This window comes from Haliaeetus leucocephalus, unplaced genomic scaffold (assembly GCF_000737465.1).
Source record: "Haliaeetus leucocephalus isolate CR32 unplaced genomic scaffold, Haliaeetus_leucocephalus-4.0 Scaffold450, whole genome shotgun sequence".
NCBI lineage: Eukaryota > Metazoa > Chordata > Aves > Accipitriformes > Accipitridae > Haliaeetus > Haliaeetus leucocephalus.
This window is the reverse complement of record NW_010972886.1, coordinates 838372-858211: the sequence shown is the minus strand read 5'-3', so window position 1 is coordinate 858211 and position 19840 is coordinate 838372. Positions and strand designations below refer to the sequence as shown.

The following is a 19840-nucleotide window of genomic DNA, read 5'->3' as shown; positions in this document are numbered from 1 at the left end:
GTTCACAAAAACTTTGGATGTAGTTTCAGTCAGGACTTTTAAAAAGACATTATTCTGTCTACCTCAGTTTGCAAACCACTTTACCTGTGATTGTTACTGTGGAAATCTGAGTTCACCAGTACCTTGCAGGTGATGATGTTGATGTGAAACACACTCTCAAGCAGCATTGTTCACTTGGCCAAATTATTCCACTCATCCTTCCACATTTCTCATCTCTGTTTGTATTCAGCCTTGTTCCTTGAAATGTATTACCTCATAACTGTCAGAACTGGTTATTTCTCTTAAACTTTTGACAAAGTAGTTGATTTACATGATCAGTTTAAGATTTCTCATAACAATTGAGAATTCTTCCTGGGTTAAAAAAACACTGTTGTAACAGTCCCAGGAGATATAAAGTGGCCAATCTTCATTTCATGTTTTGACATACTAAAGTTGTCCCTAAGAACAGTATATTTTAAAAAATGAAATGGAAAATCTCAGAATAGTCGAGATTCTGACATTTATTTCACTCACTCATGTTTTGTGAAAAGAATTTATGAAAACCAGGTGAAATGCTTTTCAGCTCAGTTTTTTTCCCAGAAACTGAAAATAGTGAAAAATCATGTTGATTTTCTTTAAATACTGAAGTTACTACCACATTTTTTCAATTTCAAACTGTTACCGTGGAAATGAAAATGGAATCAGAAAGGCAAGCAGCAGATTTGCTTCTCACTACTGTTGCTTCATATTGTCACCATTTCAGAAGATGAGTTGGCAATTGACTGTGAATATAGTAATTAATTTTTTGAGAAGCATTAACATTTTTTCTAATAACTCAAGTATCATAACCCCTTGCTCTGCAGGTAGTTTATGTATTGCTAAAGTCCTTCATCTGATTTTTTAGCTACGTTGTGAAGATATTAAATCAAAATATTTTATGTCCTAGAATATCCCACACATACTACCTTAATCTGCAACTACAGCAGCCTTTCTGTATTCATGCTTTTAAATACCTTTTTAAAATTTAAAATAATGTAATTAGAAAAGATATATTATTGTTCAGCAGGAGTTGCATTTTAAGTTTCAGGTATTTAAATCTAAAGTAAATAATCATCTAAGTTTATGGAGAGAGGAAGTTTTCTTTATTATTTCACATCAGTAATTACCACACAGTGCCCAGCCTTTCACACTAGGTGGTCCTGGTGTAATTTATTTCCTTTTCCTGACATGCTGCACTAATTGAAGATCTCCATATTTTCCTTTCATGCTGAGAACCTGTTAAAGGTGTTCTTTTTATATATATTTTTTTTTAATACACTGATTAATTTTCAAATGTGCTGTTTAAAGGGGTGTCAAATGATAGCAGAGAAAGCAGTTTAGTTTTATAATATCTGCTCAGGGTGGAAAACCTGCTTATATTTCTGTTTTGAATGCATTAATGTGCAGAAGTGGGTGGTTAAAATGGGTGGCCTTTTCACTTCCCCAGAATGCCCAGCACAGGAAGTACGCCAGGTGGAAGGCAGCTTACATTCATAACTGCTTGAAGAATGGAGAGACTCCTCAGCCTGGGCCTATTGGAATGGAAGGAGAGAGCTTCGGTATGTGTTCCCCTTTTCTTTTTAAAAGAGCAGAGGGCTGGGCTGAGACCAAAATGGTGGTATGCAGAGTCCTTCAGGGAGCACCCCACAGGAAGCACAGCTTTCATGTTTACTGTTCCATTCACAGTGGGCCACCTTCTGCTTTTTCTTCTCTGCTTCTCCTACTGTTATTTTTATTGGATGTTACTATTTGATTGACTTATTTAATTTTATTTTTTTTCTTTCCTCTGTAGTGGAGATTATTTTGAATACAGCTACTCTCTAAGAAGGCATTGTCACCTTTGGGCCAGAACCATGCATTTCTAACGCTACCCACAGTCCTTCTTTGAAATCTGTTCTGTAAAGTTATGATCCCTTTGCCAGTTTATCCTCTCTTAGAAGTTAAATAGGAGTCAAAAGGGGATTGATCATAGATAAATTCAACTTCAAAGCAAACACCTGATTATGAGACAGCCCTTTTCTCCCTGTATAATAATGTGTTTTTCAAAGCAGGTTTATGGCCTACTCTTTTTATATTGGATTTCCTGCTGCTTTCTCATTCACCCCCCCTTTCCTCGTGTTTTTAGTTACTCCCTGTGTTCTTCTGGCTACCTGACTTTCTTGTACAGGATTCTTTGAAGTTACCTCCTTAGCTGTTAGATAAAAAGAGGTGGTTTCCAAGGACAGCCACTTACCGAAATGAATGTTTATCAAAACAGGTTGTTTTAAGCCTCCCAAATTGTAACTTTTACTGCCTTCTATTTAATGCATTCAGACATGTCTAAACTCTGTTGCTAATTTAAAAGTCCTAGCTTTACAGTAAGAAATGTTAGGGGCATCCAAACCTTTCTCATTTAGAGCTTTTTAAAAACAGAGACCACCACTGTGACCTGACGCAAGCTAGCCTCTCCATGAAGTAACAGAACACATACTAAGCAGACTCTCTTTTACAAGAGCACGCAGATCACATCCTAACCTATTCTAAGAAAGGCAGCTCCATTCTCTTATTTCATTACGTGTATTTTTTCTAAAAATAATAAAACATCAAACCAGAGCTGCCACATTATTTCTAAACTTTATAAATGTTACCCTGTTTCTAAAGTATGGATCCACAGACTTCACAGATATGTGTTTTTGTGAACTCAAATAAAACCACATAAAAACCGTCTTTTTGTTAAACTGCTGAAACAGATAATAGTATTACTGTTCTGTGTATAAACTTATCATGTTTTTCAGTTATTGATAAAAGCAAAATATATGCACAAATGGTTCATTTCTGAAATACATCAAAATAGAAATGGTATGTAATTGTTCAATTAACTTTCAAAATATTTTCACCCATTTACTTTTCCATTTTCTATGCTTAATGCTTTATGGATGTTTAATTATTTTTGCATTTTACCAGTTGCTTTTGATAGCAATCAGTTTCATTAATAAGGGATCTCTTTGTTTTCTTCCCCAGTCAGTGCAGAAGCTTGAAATACAAATTTTAAATGTGAATCTCTTATGGAAAGAGGATGACTTTGGAATGGATATTTTCATTATGCAAATTAAAACAGTCTAATTCTGCACAGTGACAATAACCTCTATGTATAATTCTTCACATACCTAATGAAACAGCTAAGAACATTGAATGATTTGAAATTTTCCTCTGAGCCAGCATACAAGACTTTGTGACTTGAATAAATGTCACTTAAGTTGATGCTCATTTATTGCTTAACTTACACTTGAATTTAGTAATACAAATTTTTCTAATAAAAAGGATCAACAAACAAATCTACAATGCAGAAGAGAGAAATCTAACTTGTAGAGTGTGGCTTGTATCTAACTTGTAGAGCCACCTTGCAGAAGTAGCTACACATGTGTATTAATACAATATGATCTATATATTTACACATGCGTACATACACAGACACATACACAACTATTTGTTTCCATTCATTCATGTTTGGGGTCTGTACCTAGGTCTTCAGGGAATTTTGAAGTCTGAACCTGTAATTTCAAATATGTTATGAATAGGTTTGTAATTCTCTGCATGTTGGTTTTATTTTAAACATGTCAAAACATTAGAAAACTGGTTTCTCTTCTGGTTCTCAATCTTTTCATCATACAATCTCATATTTTGAAGCTTCTTTCCTGTTTATTTGTGAAGAAAGAGGAGGATGGGCATGACCTACTATTTATAGAAAGATTAAACTGGTGGTCCTTCCAGTAAGGTGTCGCATCCTATTCCACTTGGCAGCCACTAGCTGATTCTTTAGCAGAAGACAAATGTGCAGCAGAAGATAAAAAGTGACAAAGTAGCATGAATAAAAACTGTCTAGCTTGTCACCTTTATCAGACAGTGAGCAAAGTATGAGGAAGTAGAAGACAGGCATTCTTACTCGTTCCAAGCCCACCTTTGTTAGAAAGTAGTATATTGCTTGAAGTATGAGGGTTTTCTATTGTCTTCCAAATGTGAACTGGAGAACATGGCATATAAGGTGAAGTTAAGTGGGTCTAAGGTCTGTCTTAAACTATACCTAATGGGATAGTGTAGAGAAGATCTAAGCCAGACTCTTCTTGGACATGCATAGTGATGGACAACAGGCGATGGACACAGGTCGCAACCAGGAAAATGTGAATTAATTATTAGGAAAAAAAAAAAAAGTAAAAAATTATAAAGTACATCATCACCATGAGAGTGTGTATCTCTGCTTATCGCTAGCCTTTATTTTGTTAAAAGTAAACAAAAGTGTCTAAAAGCCTGGGTGCCAATTAGAATTTCTTTGCAGTTTTCCTGGATAAAATACTGTTTGGGTATTAACACTCTAGAAACACTACAACGTAAGTAAATTCAAATATTTTTGAACAAATAATGAGTTGGATACAATTTGATTTCCAAGTTACTAGTGTATTCTTGTTGTTATGTTTTCCTTACCTAAAGATGCCCTACAGACTTAACTGGAATGGCTATCTTACCCACTAAAATACGCTCCAATCTAGGCACAGCTATATTTGAAGTGAAGCATTAGCAAGCTAATTTCTTCTTCAACATACAGTCTTTTTCAAGGCAGTTTTCTTAAATGCCGGTGCAGCTGTAGCGAGAGAGACTTATGATGCAATTCCAGCTGCAAACATCACCACATCTTTCTAAGTCAAATTACAGCAGTTTGATAATTTACTGGAGAAGACAATATGTGGGGAAAAAAATCTTTTGTTATAGTGAATGTAATGAATAGCCCAATTAAATATTGTGCTCTTTAGTGGTCTGGTTCATAGCGTGGTAATGTTTACAAAGCTCACCTGATTATGTGAAATGAATTATGAATTCTAAACAATTGCAAAAATAGAATTTCTAAGCAAAGATTACAGAGCTTTTGCTAAAAATCTGTGTATGCAGCTTGTGTAGAAACAGTAATTGTTCCTCAGCAGCAATAAATAGACTCTTTCTTCATTTTATTAATGTGGAGGCAAAAGTAACTGACTTGCTTAAGGCTGCAAAAGAAACTGTTGTAGGAGGGAAAGTAGAATTCAGACTTTATTCAAATCCCTACTATTCATGACAGGTCATTACAAGCAGTAGTGTGAATTGGTGAAGGCTGTTGCTTTCATCACCAAGTTATGTGTACATGCAACTTAAAAGGGATGCAAATGATGAGTAAGCCAAAATTTTAACCACCTTATTGATGGGGAGCCTGCAATATCTATAATCTGGCAATATCTTTGTTGAATTGTATTTCATGTAGTAAGAGAATTTCTCACACTCTTATTTTCTGAGCAATTAAATGAAAAATACTTTTTGACATTTATTTTTGGATATTAACTCTGTAAAGTAGGTGCCCATAATGCTTTACACAACCAAGACAAAAATTTTATGCAAATTATTTTTATTAGAAGAATCAGTTAAAAAAAGTGTGAATTCTTGCTTTGTGCATCATAAGAAGAAAAGCAGCATTGTTTGAATGTATGACTGAACCTTCCCCATTCCTTTCTGCTTGCTCATTTTCTTCTTCTCCTTGCAAGTGGAAAAAGTCTGTTTAAACAGAGTGAAACTAGGTCTCTGTAGCTTGACAAATTACTATTTCTTTCCAAATTGTTATTTTCTTTGTGATTCTTGAGAACCATACTGTAACTCTTGGAGATGTTTTTACAGTAACATAGGCATGCTTTATGCAGTTCTGCTGTTGGATTTATGGATGCTTTTGTCAGGATGCCACCATGGAAACCTTAAAATGACATGTGTAATTTATTAATGCAGTTGGAATACAAGTCTGAGAGTACACATAAAGGTCACTTGGCAGTAACCCTAGGTCCCCCAACAAGATTTTATACTAATGGAAAAAAATTAAAAGTATAATTTCAAATATGAAAAAGTTCCTAAATGGTTATGGCATGGCCATAGTAAAATACATTAAATGTCACCACTTTCATTGCAATATATGATATGTATTCTACATTTATATCACAGAATTCCAGGAAACCTTCATAGTCCTAACTAGTAGAAAGACCAGTGTATGAAAAGTTGATGGATTTTTGAGTCCATTTCTCAATGTTGTAGGAAAAAAAATAGACATTTATATATTCTAAAAAAACAGTGTTCCAATAGTTCCTTACATTGTGCATCTTCTAGCAATATCTCAAGCTAAAGAGGAATAGTACAGCAGAATGAGAAAAAGATAATGTTTTTAAATTAAAATGAATGGATTACCTTTTTAATTCTCTGGACTCCTTAAAAATAGGAGTCCAGAGGATTGGGGGAGTCTGGACTCCTTAAAAATAAAAATTTTGCTAGTTTTAAATTTAGTGCTTTGGGCTGCTGAAGTTAACTCATAATTGGTGCTTCCTTACATTAGACAAGGGAATACCATTAAGCCTTGAGAATCCTCTATTTATATGAAAGTATCTTTGGACATTTGGTTAAGGGGCCAGGGGTATCAGCCTCATTCCACGAAGTCTTGCCTTCAATAAATAAAAAATAATTTAAACAAACAGATAGTCTGGGTATACTGTAGCTCTGAGGAAAATCTAAAGAGCACATGGATTCATTATGCTGGGATCCAAGCACAAAGGCTGATGAGGTTCCAAGACAAGAAACTCAGCTGGAGCTGAAACTGAATGTGAAACAATAGTGTCACTGTTTCACAGCCTAGTATTTCAGCATCCTTAAGCAAATTGCAAGGAACTTTAAATTCTAGGGCTTTACTGCTTTATGAGAAATTAATTCTCTAATTTTCAAGTGTTCATTCCCATTCCCTGGAAAAGATTTGTTTTTCAATAATGTTATGGATGTTCGAACCACAGAACTTAAAAACAGTTTGTTGACTTAAATATTCTTTTTGAGCAGCCTGAAAACCTTTTGTTTAGCACTACTGTTAAAACTCTTCACAAATATTGCAAGTGCATATCTCAAAATGGTTCTAATACTTTAATCTTTGATAAAGAATATTTTAAATATTTACTTTGCAGAAAGAATAGTTGCAATGTGTTGATGACATTTGGGCACTTTAAACACCTAAGAAAAGTTAATTTAAACAAAGCTACTTTTATGTTTAATACAGTTTAATATTTGCCAATTGCATAATGAGCAAATCAAACAGTTTAGCTAGATTTTTTTATACATATACCTGATTAAAAAGTATATTGCCCTTTTGTGAATTTGCCTCTTACAGGCGCTGTTATTAAGGGTGGTCAGCACTTCTAACGCTTTTTTTTTTTGGTTGGGTTTTTTTGTTTATAACATTGCCAGAACCATTTGAGTTCCTATCTTCCATGGCCAGTGTTGCCTACAGCATTGCACTTTTAAAGGAGTGACTAGAGACCATGAACTATGCGGTGAGGAAGTCTGAAGCTGAAACTGGGAATGTGTTGGAGAGAAGGTTGGGAGGTAGTGCAAGACAGACACAAGTATGGGGCAAGGGGTTGCAGATATGGGATATGAAGTCTTGGTGCAGAGAGAGAGAAATCAGAATGGGACTGAAGAGCCAGATAAGGGGAACAGGATGCTGCAGGAGCAGAATAAAGGAATAAATGCATTAGTGGTTTAAGTCTGGGCAAGAACTTGCAGGTAATTTCTCTTAGTTGAGATACTAAGTATAATGAAACCATGTTTTCTCCCACTCTCTCAGTCTCAAAAGTGGCTTAATTTTTTACGTCAGCTTTCCCAAAATACTAGCTTCAGGCAGGCACCCAACATAGAAAATCCAACTTTATGGCTACAATTGGACCAAGCTATAAATAATAAATAACAGTGTTACAAGTAAACTTGGGCAGCCTTACCTTCAGACAGCATAAGTGTTGTGCATAACTATTTCGTTAATCTTATGTATAGTAAGTCTCTGGGATTTTGTTAAACTACATTTTATTTTCTGGAACTGTTTTAAAACAATTTTTTTAATGACCACCAAAACCACTGAAAAGTATCGCAGTCAACCAATGGCTTATTCCTATCATTACGTCATTATTTGAAAGGCAAAATATCCGGTGTTTGCTTTTGAATCTCACTTTTTTTTGCCAGTTTTAACACATTTAATTTTTCTTCCATGCGTATTAGCCATATGATATTGCAGTATGAGTTACTAGCAAAAAATACAGCAAAGGAAAAATCTGGCACCTTAAGATATCCTTTGCCTTCCAGAAATCTGCCAGATGTTTGTTTGCATGTCAGGAATAGCCTCATAAAACCACAGCCTGAATTACTGGTTGCAGCAAGTGAAAGTAATTTTTACAAGAGTAACATACAAAAATTTTACCATGTTCTGTGTTTTTATATTAAATTTTGCAAGCAGTGCTTGACATACCTGACAGAACTTTGCTTCTAATACTTTTAAATAAAGTTTCTTGGTATTAGACTGTGGATTTGGGGGATTTGCAAATTTGTTTATTAGTACTTTGATATTCTGAATGAAACTAAAATACTACAACTTTGCAATATAAAACAAAAATATATTCTTTAACTGTGTATTTATTAAAGTCCAGTAAAAATGTCCTAATGACAATACTGCTGATTTTACTCCACATTATAGCCTTTTTTTGTAGTAAATAGTATTGTGAATTAGAAGGTGTCTAGTCATTTTTAGTAAAGGTACCTGAATTTTTTCTGGAAGAGAGCCTTACATAGGAAAAAAATTCTGATATTTGTGATAGTAATATTTGTAATAGTAGACTGTTTAATTATTAAGCAGTAGAGGTGCTTGCATAACGCACAATCTTGTATAGTTGAAGATCAGTATGGATTTCATAAAGAACATCTCTTTTGCCAGCTCTAGACTTACACAAGTTTTGTGCTCCCATATTCGCTTTGCTCCCTTTCAAGAGCTGGGTGTTAACAAAGCCATTCCCCAAACTCTGCTCATTCCACCTGACATTATTGATACAGATGAACACACACTGCAAAAGAAAATTAGCTTTTTTAAGTTGAACTGAATTCAAATTAAGGAACAGAAATCAACCATGTTCTAAATTAACTGGGTCATTAGCATACTAAAATTGGACCATTAGCCTTCAATGCAACATTGAATAAACTAGACCAGAACCTTAAGAACAAGACTAGATTGAAAAATAATATATATGTTCTTTGTACATGCTATGGGATATATTGAACCTCATTATTCTTACAGAAGAGGTCTTTGAAAGTATGTGAGTTGCTTTTGTTGCTTTTTTACTTTGTCAAATCAGCTGTAGGTGGTTTGGGTTGATAAATGTTTTATGTCACACTGTGGTGCAACTTTTCTACTAACTAAAATTTGAAAGGAGGTTTTAAAAGAAAGCCTAAGTTTACAAGTGTTTGTACAGAAGAGTTGCAGTAATTCCTGTTCTGTGTCATCCTAGCAGATGTTGAAAGGGAAGAAGCAGGGTCATCTTCTCTCCATAGTGGAACGACTCAACCAACATCAACATCTACGTATGAAGCTAACAACATACCAACTAGTAATTACACTGGCATACATATACCACCAGGTGCCCATGCACCAGCCAACACTCCAGCTGAAGTTCCTCATAACACAGGTATGTCTGAAACACCCAAAAAATTCATGGCTTTATTGACAGATGAATTCTAGCCCTCTTTCCATTACATAAACTAAAATAGTACAGGTATTCTATGGGAGAAGAAACTTCCTAAATTAACATCATAAAAATGCCATCAACAATATTTTTTTATGTTTTTATGGTTTTTAAAATACATAATTCATATTTTGGAGCACTTTGCCAGAAGAGATATATGGACTGAAAGGGTGAGTGTTCCTGCAGACAGAATGTTTTTTTCTTCTCTAGAATCATGTGTTGCAACATCTATACTGTAAAGCACTATTTTAATCTTTCACTTGATAGATGAAATTGTATTACTTCATTTCATATTTAGCTTTCCCTGTGCAGATAGACTGCTGTTCTTTATGTGGGAACATATCAAATATAATGTTGAAACTGTTAAAACAACACTATAATAATCATGCCTGATGTACAGTTCATACTTTTCTTCTATTTGGTTTATGCTCCTTTTCCCATGCAAGTACTTTAGTGTGATTGACCTCAAACAATATTATTAATGGAAATTTTGTCCCTACTGCTAAACATACTGGCTCCTGCATCCTTCTTATTCTGTGTCATTTTTGGACCAAACCCAAGTTCTCAAAAATCCAAAGTTCTTCCCAGTTGTGGTATTAAAAAAAAAAAAAAAAAAAAAGTTGTGTTAAATGATTTGTGAATGCAACTTTTTCACCTCATGTTACCTTTTTATAATGATGTTTAATAAGACTAACAAATTAAAAGCTCTTGATTTCAATCCTGATGATCATTTGATTGTTCAGATACATTTTTATATTACAGAACATATGAGATATTTTTGTCCCACAGCCTCTCCTTTTCTTTTACTTTCTCATTTTAAAAATGCTTCACCCTATGAAAAGTTCAGGATGCTCATTTTTTCAGATTTATCAAAGGGAAATCCTTTAGATAGGTGGGGGGGGTGGGTCTGGGAGGGGGAGAGTGTTGTTTTTTTACATGCAGCCTAGGTAAATGTTAGCTCTTCGTTTTTACCAGATCTGAAAATTATGTAAAGTGTACCTTGTTGGAATACATGGAATTCTTTGCATTACATAGTTTTAACCCCATCAGTCATTCCATGAAATAACAGATAATTTAGAAAAGTGATTATACCATCTTCCTACATAGCAGATGTTGTAGAAATAACTGTTAGTCTGGTATGTTCTGGATATACTGCAAAAGTACAGTTTTGGATCAAGGCAAATGAGAGTGTCTAAAATGTGCATGCAGATACAAGAATGCTTCACATTGTAAAGTGCTGTTTCTTCTAGTATCACCATTTCCCTTTTAAATCTAGCTAGTTTTTTTATTCTCACTGATTGTTTTTGAAGGAATTGGGAAGGAGATAGTTTGCAAGTGTGAGATGGCAGGCATGGGACTTTAAAAATACAATAATGGAGACTCTGTCGGATATTAAATGGCAGAATTTAAACTTCAAATATAAAATTTTATTCCTACTCTTTTTTAGCAGGTTATCCTCAGTACTCTAGGGTAACCAGTGTCTTTTGGACTAGTACTTTCTTATTTTTTTTAATGCTCGAAATTAAATTTCTGTGAAATACTATACTGATAAAATGAATGACAGTCTGTAAATTCTTCTGTATTACTTTATAAAACATCCATAGTCTGAAGCGAGGGGTTTAAAATTATTTGTTACAAACTTTCAGAATTGGGAAGCTATCAGCTGCTTAATTTAAAAATCATGGAGTCATTAGGTTTACCTGTTCTGTTTTCTTATTTCATTTGCTTACTTTTAAAGTCTATAGATAAAAATAACCGAAGTCCAATTTTTGCATTGATTTGCAGGAGTGACAAGTAACACCATTCAGCCTGCTCCTCAGAATATTCCTCTAGTCGATTCTTCCCTTTACAGTGCTCAGTCTGCAGGTAAGGTGGTGGTGTTTGTATTGTCTGTACATGGACATGCTGTGTCCTGTGTGTCTAACCCTGCACTGAAGGAAGAAGTTTGAGAAGTAATGACATCATTATCTGAATACTATTAATTCAGAAATTGTAAAAATAATGGACATCATCTAAGCATTGTGTTGCTAAGAGTTTTTAATAGTTTCTGAAAGCTTTGCTACAGTGTATGTTTAGTGTTTGTCTATCTGACTTTTTTGAACCAGTGAACTAGCATTGCGTTAGGCTTTTTTAATATTTATGTTGTTGCTTCTCAGGTGAGGTTGTGATATACTTAGCAAAGCCTATATTCCTGATGGCCTTTGCTAAATGATATTTTTGGTAATCAATACACATTCCCTTTACTTAAAATTTCTTCTACAGGGTCAGTACATAAGTTATTTATTCACTTCATTAAATAATCATGACATTCCAATGGTGTTTTTTGTTGCAGCATAATTATGTGTGCTTGTTGATTATAAGTAGTATCTGTATTAAATGAAATAATTTATAATGTATTGCTAATGATGTCATTCTGATGTACCATTTAATCAAGGCTTTTATCTTTTAAAATGGCGTCTGTCTTTGATGTTAAAATCACTGATAACCTATATTACATGGATTTTATGTCTGCTTGCATATATCATGCTTTGAAGTGCACACACAAATACTTAACCATAGGGAAACCGTGGCCTGTGAAAGAGTAGTGACTGACAATAAAGCTGGAATCATCCTAGATACTAGTTTGAACACTGATGTGCATTTGGACAAATTATTAAGTGTTTTCTAGGAATTTTTCTGTCTGGAATAGAGGTAATAAAAAGGTAATTTGCATCCCTTTGTAATAATCAGATTTTTGTTGGCAGTGTAATGTGGATGTTGAGTGAGGAGGATGTCTAGAAGTCCTGGTATGAAGTCTCTTCACATTCTACCTATAGTTTATCCTCACCAGGGAAAGCTGATAGTATACGTCATTGATGTTTTAAGTTCCAGTACTAGATACAGTCAGATTTTGCCTATTAAGACTACCGAGTTTAGATAGGTATATATTCTTGTATATTGTAACTTACAAATATTTAGTTAGATATTTTAGTTTATTATGTTGCTGAAGAGGGTGTCTATGTTAAAATACCAGCTTTACTGAAAAAGCATTTTTGAATGCTATAATAGGAATTCAGTGTTTAGCTTGATTTTCATCTGCTGTCATAAGAATGCTCAAGGATGTGTCCATCTTAATATTAGGAGCCATTTTTGTAGAAGATGTCTTAAAAAGGTAAAAATAACAAAATTTACCTTTGATAGAGACATATTAACCTTTAGTATTCTCTTAAAGAACAAAAGGCACATCTTATTGTTTGTCTGGCATATTACTGTAATGTCTCGTGTGACAGTGAACTCATTTTACTGAAAACAATACCTCAGACTTGTAGCTGAACCGTTTAAACTGGGTGATAGTTTTTGAGTTTTGGGGGCTGTTGTGGGGGTTTCAGTAGCTCCTTAACCAAAACAGCTGAAGGCTTTACTTAAGCTTTACTGTAGTAACTGCTAGTTGGAAAGTAGATTTTGGGTTGTTTGGCAGCAAAGCTTTCATATTTAACCAGCATATCATGGTCCTCTAGACAGTCATTCTAATAGGTTTTTGGATAACTACTCTGAAAATTTTAGTCATCATTGTGTCTTGGTTTGAATGTTTAATTCTAGTTGTCAAAAATGTCATAATTTTGATTTAAAGTTTAATTCTTCATTAAGTATTAGAAGTTCCGTTATTTGGTATCTGGATAGTATCAGTGCATTGCTCCCTTTAGCCACTTACTTGTGATAACCTGATTTAATAAGTACATAAATATAAATAAAAAGGAATTGAGTAAATTAAGATACCCTGTGTTTGTGAGAATTCATAATAACTACTGTTGTGTAATTAAGAGATTAAGACCCTTGCTAAGCACAGTGATGAATCTCTCACTTGATCTAACCTGAGTATTTGCATGCCTGCGTTCCTCCTCTGCACATCTGTTGTGTCACTACATGTTTGTGTCTTGTAACAGCTTAAAGTGTTACATTCTTATGAGGGAGTTTTGCAAAAGTGCACCAGAAGAGGTGATACAGCTCATACAGATCCTTGGTTCTGAAAGCTTAGAAAATACACTGTAAATTATGCATGAGTTTGAGAGGGCATAAGGGATATGTCAGTCAGCAGACATACAGTAAGAATTTTGTTTGTATGAATAGAATTAAGAAGCTTGAGAGCAATGGAAAGTGTTTGTCCTTGACTGTCACCATCCTGTCACTCATGCCTGGTCATTACCCAAAACATCCTCCCTTCAGCTGTATGTGTAAGAATAATGGCAGATATCATTCTTCTCCTCATGCTGCTGAGGAGTCCTTTTTATGCCAACAGTACTCTGTTCCACAGTAGCCTTGTTTCCTGACCTGTAAGTAGATTTAGAAATGCTTGTATCTCACAACAGACATAGTAAACTGTAGGACCCAGGAGCCCTCCCCCGTTCCTGATTTGCAATACATATATATTCAGGCTAGATCCTGGCTGTGTACTGAGGTTAGACCTTGGTATGTGCACCATTGGTATGGAATTGAAGTTTCCTTTGGATGGGAAGAAGGGAACAGTGTTGCCCTCCAGTAGATCCATAGAGCTAGCACAGTGCAAAGTACACTTGCTCCACGATTTAGACACGATGTCTGTGTCTATACTAATAAATTAAACATGCCTGTAAATATTTGACAGAGAACAGCTGGCACAGAACCACTTACATCCATACTATTAAACTTTTAAACCTTCTAAACAAGGTAGTTTGTGAAGGCTGCCAATCCTGAATGGTCTCTAGCCTGTTCTGACCACAAGTCATGCCCAGGAATTGTTTGGGAAAGTGCTAGTTTGCATGGGCCAAAACCATACTGGAGTCTGTTCCAGCAGTTTGACAGTGTAGACAGTGAAGTTTGAGTGCTGCGACGCATTCCCTGGCACTGTTGAATGTACTAGTAGAGGCATAGCCAAACAGGATATTCCACATATTCCTGCAAGACTCTTTCTGGTAGTAAGATCAAATGTATATTTTTAAAATAAATTATATATTTTCTTTCCTTCTCATAACATGGCAGAAGCAATTTGATTAATGCTATGATGGGAGAGAAACTTTTGGTGGAGAAGAGTAAAATATTTTATCAAAAGAATATTAAGTTAAAGTAACAGTATTCCTTTGATTTTAGTCAGCATGAATCCTTCAATAATTTTCCTGTCCTGTGGGAACAGGTTTCAGAGTTTAACATTGACTTTTGTAAGTGTCAAAGCTTATGCAATTAAGCATTGGTTAATGCCTCTGACAACAGAATGTAGAGCAGCTACACAGCAACTTTGTATAATGTGTGCGTGCACTTCTCTGGTGTAGTTTGCTTAAAAAATTTATTACCCCTAGATTTTGCTAACACTAAATGCATTCATGGTTGTGCTACGCAGTTTTTATAAAGTCTTATTACGTTACTATATGCTCCCTTCCACAGGTGGCATAGTATAGAGAAACAATTTGTCCATTCTAGTTGTGTGTATAATAATGTTTGATTTTCTACACACAAAGTAGAAATAATAGTTTGACATTTTACATGTTTTCATGATCTTAAGAAGAAATCTTTGAGGATTTATATTTTTAATATCTTAAGTGCTTTAATGGGAAAAAAGAGCATCTTGTTTCAAAAATCATTTCAGTTACCTTTGCCATCTCTGTTTTTATACACCAAGTTGCATTATTAAAATGTTCTTAAATCAGCTGCCTTGTATTTGGGCAACTTCATAAAAAGGAAAAACATCCAATGGCTAGAAAAGGCTACAAGGGAGAAGCGGATACATCATGTAAAATATACATTATTTTCATTCTAAAACTGTTTTTTTTCCCAGCATGATCTTCAGCATCTCTAGTCAAATTGCCTTTCGGTTTTTACTTTGTGTTCCTTGTAAACTAAAAGAATCATGCTGCTTGTTACAGATTCCATATGTCTCTCAGGTTTCAGTAATAAATATAACTATTGTGCTAATAATTTCAGATTAACACAGAAGCAGGTCTGTTTCAGGATACACACAGTATACTTTTCCCATCTCAATGTTGTTGGGTTTTTTTAGAGCTCAGAATCACAGGATGGTTGAGATTGGAAGGGACTGCTGGAGGTCATCTCATCCAACCCCTCTGCTCAAGCAAGGGTCCTGTAAAACAGGTTGCTCAGGACCATGTCCTTTGTGTCTCTCCCTGCCCCTGCACTCTCCCCATGGTTTAATTTGCAGCACTGAAGGAAGAAGTTTGAGAAAAAATGGCATTGTTAATTCAAAAGACAGCTTTTGAATCTTTCCAAGGATGGACACTCCGCAACATTTCTGGGCAACCTGTGCCAGTGCTCGGTCAGCCTCACAGTAAAAAGTGTTTCCTCGTGTTCAGAGGGGACCTCCTGTGTTTCAGTTTGTGCCTACCACCTCTGGTCCTCTCACTGGGCACCACTGAAAAGAGCCTGGCTCCATCCTCTATGCACCCTCCCTTCAGGTATTTATATACATTTGATAAGATACCCCTGAGCCTTCTCTTCTCCAGGCTGAACAGTCCCAGGTCCCTCAGCCTCTCCTCATATGAGAGGTCTTCCAATCCCTTAATCATCTTTGTGGCCCTTCGCTGGACTCTCTCCAGGATGTCAGTCTCTCTACAGTACTGAGAAATTCAGAACTGGCCACAGCACTCCAGGTGTGGCCTCACTAGTGCTGAATGAAGGGGAAGGATCACATCCCTCCACCTGCTGGCAACACTCGTCCTAATGCAGCCCAGGATGCCATTAGCCCTCTTTGCTGCAAGGGCAGGTTGTTGGCTTGTGGATAAATTGATGTCCACCAGGACCCGCAGGTGCTTTTCTGCAAAGCTGCTTTCCTTTTCTCCAAAGCTGCCTAACCCTTAGAATATTTAAATTGAAGTCAGTTACTAACTTTTGTGGTTACACCTTTGATGTAAGTACAGACATTATAGTTAAGTTTCACATTATTTTGAAAACTCAAGAACACAGAGCTGGTTTATTTCTGTTCTGCTTGCCCATTGTGAGGTGCTGACTTCAATAGGAGCTGAGGCCACTGAGCACATCAAAAGATCAACACCCTTACTGTGTAAACTTTGGTTTATAAATTTAAAATGGTTAATTTTTTTCCCTCAAGTTATGTCATAATAGCATCTGAAGTAGATTTCATAATAAATAAGGCTTTATGCCAGCAAAACATTAATAGAGCTCATACTGTAAAAATAAGATTAGACTGGTGAATTTAGGCTTCCTTCCAATAAATTAGTTGAATACTGGACTGATGCCTTGGCCAGTTTTTAAAGAATGATTTTTGTAGTTTCTTTTGGCATCATAGCATAAAGCCACTTTGAGGGGAACTTGGTCTTTTTAATTTCTTAATGATGTTCAGTAATGTGGTCGCAGATTGACCCTAGCTGCTTTTAGTCTGTGACTTTATTCAGGTTACAAAATAACCTAAGTGTGTGCCTGTGTTTATGCACTCCCTCACCAGTATTTACTCACATGTGTATGTATTTTAAGAGATTTAATGTGGCTTCACTTACTCAGCAGTAAGCTAATATACGTTGCAATGATAAGTCCACCAAGTTGTCATGTGCCTCAATATTCAACAGTTATTTTGTGTCTATATTTATTTATTGAAGGGAAAATAAGTAGACTTCTAGAGTATATTTTAAAAATCGATAAAATTAATCTTAAGAGCACTTACCCTTCTGCTTTTTATTGGTATAGGGTTGTTCTGAAAACCAGCAGACCAGTCTAGTTTTTAATATTTCCAGGTTTTCCGTTTTATTTGTTCAAAAGCTGTTCTTAAATAATAAGATTGGGGAAAGGAAAAGCAAATATAATAGACATTTTCTGATAAGCACTGAGATTCTTCAGTAAACATTCTCACAGTATTGCTAACAGTTTTATTTTGAAAGAAGGGGATCCAGCTAACTGAAATTGTCCCATAAAAAATAGATTTAAGTATATTCATGTCCTTGCTTAAAATTAGGAAGCTGTACAGCTAAATATGTGTTTAACCAATTTTTGTATAATATCTATAGTGCATTTTAAAATGTATTTTTCTTAATCTGTGAGATCTGTTCCTTGCTTATAAAATGCTGTAAAATAAATACATAGTTCTTTAGTATTGCATATGGTTTTTATCCATGTCCATAAAAATCAGTCTTTTACAAGTTAAGTTGTTCTGAAAGAACATGAGTAAAGGTTTTATAATTTATCCATAGGTTATTAGAATGGCATGGGATTAGCCTTAAAACTCCCCGTGATTTTGTGGGTGGTAGGAGGGACAGTAACATAACTGTGCTTTATGCACCCATCAGTGATTCTATTCACATATCAAATCTTCTGCCAGTTAGGGCATAAGTCCCTACTATGCTTTGTAGAAGACTGAGTGCATGCATTTGAGTGTTACAGAATTCCCAATGGTTTGATTTATGTCAAGAAAATATTCTGGTTAATAAATAAATAAATAAATAAAAGTTAATTGTTTTATACTATATGATGAGAATATTTTTTTTGCTAGTGTTCTCCAGTATTACAAAAATGGGCACATTTAATGGTTCAGTCTTGTTTTCTGTACATAAAATTGGAAACATAAACATTACTTGGATAAAACAGAAATATAAAATGTGCAAAAACAGGCCAGTGGGAAATGCTTCTACATTCTGAAAAGTTATTCCAGTGAAGAAGGAACAGTTTCTATCTATGTATTATTCCTGAAGAAGAGAGCAAAGTAACTATACTGTAAACACAAAAAACACTGTCCTTGTTTCTTGCAGGTTGTAATATGATTACAGTTAACTTACTGTCATTAAAAAGCTCTCCTTTGCTGCCTTAGATGAAGAGCAGCTCTTTCTCAAAGGTGTTGACTTACTTTTGAAAGGCACTGTGTCATACAAATACCAGTGTTTAGAAAGGTCTTCTTATGTTTTTCAAATGCCAGCAGCAAAGATGTTAAGCATTATGTGAATGGAAAGAATAGTGAACAGAAGAAACACCGTAGCTTGGTCTTTGTAATATTACCACAAATATTACCCTGGTTTTCATAATAATACTGCAGATACAAGTAAAACACAGAAATCATGTGAAAGGAAGCCTCAGATTTCCTTTATAGTAACTTTGTAATACTTATGTTTTTGCAGGGGAAGTCCGTTTGACTCCAGAGGACTTTGCCAGAGCTCAAAAATATTGCAAATATGCTGGCAGTGCTTTGCAATATGAAGATGTGAGCACTGCTGTGCAGAATCTACAGAAGGCCCTCAAGTTACTGATTACAGGCAGAGAATGAAGCCTTTATCCAATAGATTCACGTCTTTTGCCTAAAGAACTAACAGCTTATTACTGTACCTGTTAGGGGAGTGGAGTTACACAGAGGTTCTCAATCCCGTCATCCATGACAATGAAATCACTGTTTCAGTGTCAGATTAGCAATTAATGGTACAGTAGGAATCTCTGTTTTCATTTTACAAACAGTGGAGCTAGAAACATACGAATGCAGTGGCTTGATGTAAGCAAAATACTGAAGAAAGTACTGTGAACACTGCTCAAGAGTTAGAATTCATCTTGCAATATTTAGATTATCGGAACGGGAAAATGCTGAATCTGTAAAAAACTTGAGCATAAGAATATTCTGTTAAAATTCTTACTCTGATTTTATTATTTCAAACAGTTATTTAATAAGTATAATAGCTTTAAAATGGTAACTAAGATTAGCGCTTTCCTCCTGAAATGAGAGCATGTGAGAAGGCTGACAGATCCACATGGGAAGGACTTTTTTCTATACATAAATTATTTGGGTATTATCTGAGACATAAGTTAAAGTTGAGGGAGACTTGAGGACATTTGTATTTCATTTTAAAATGTGCTGGAAAAAACATCTCTTGACACTTCAGAGAAAGTCATTTTGATGGTGTTCCAACCCAATCCCCCACAACTGTATGAATGGCTACATGTGTTCTTGATCGTTGGTTCTTGCTCCTTTTGTGTGAACACTTACAATTTCGTATATATTTTGATAATTGAGAGAAAGTACTAATATTTATCAGAGATGATCCTAAAACCGGAGGCAGAGATTCTAAACAACATGAACTTTTAGGGCAATTTACTTTGTAGCTGTTCTATCTTTTTAAGAGGCTGAAAAAAAGGCCTGTTCTTTACCTATTAAAGCAGTATAGGTTCATCTCTGGTATTAGTGTCATAGAGCTTCATATTTCCAGCTAATATTCTTCCTGTCTGCTTTGTTGTGGAGACTTTTTGGACTTGGGATTTAATTAAAATATCTTGGAAACTGAATTTTGAGT

At 35.1% G+C, this 19840-nt stretch overlaps 1 protein-coding gene across 2 annotated transcripts in view; it reads left to right on the top strand.

Annotated features, from left to right (window-relative positions):
* VTA1 (vesicle (multivesicular body) trafficking 1) overlaps positions 1 to 18841 on the top strand; it is a 40366-nt gene extending 21525 nt beyond the window's left edge. The window contains exons 5-8 of one of the 2 annotated variants that reach the window (XM_010574614.1): positions 1466 to 1577; positions 9369 to 9542; positions 11385 to 11465; positions 18683 to 18841. In XM_010574614.1, the coding sequence (XP_010572916.1) occupies positions 1466 to 1577; positions 9369 to 9542; positions 11385 to 11465; positions 18683 to 18828 (513 nt within the window). In that variant the 3' untranslated portion in view covers positions 18829 to 18841. Of the gene's footprint in view, positions 1 to 1465; positions 1578 to 9365; positions 9543 to 11384; positions 11466 to 18682 lie in introns of both variants that reach the window. The other variant, XM_010574613.1, reaches the window with a different exon arrangement.
* Positions 18842 to 19840: the final 999 nt, after the last annotated feature.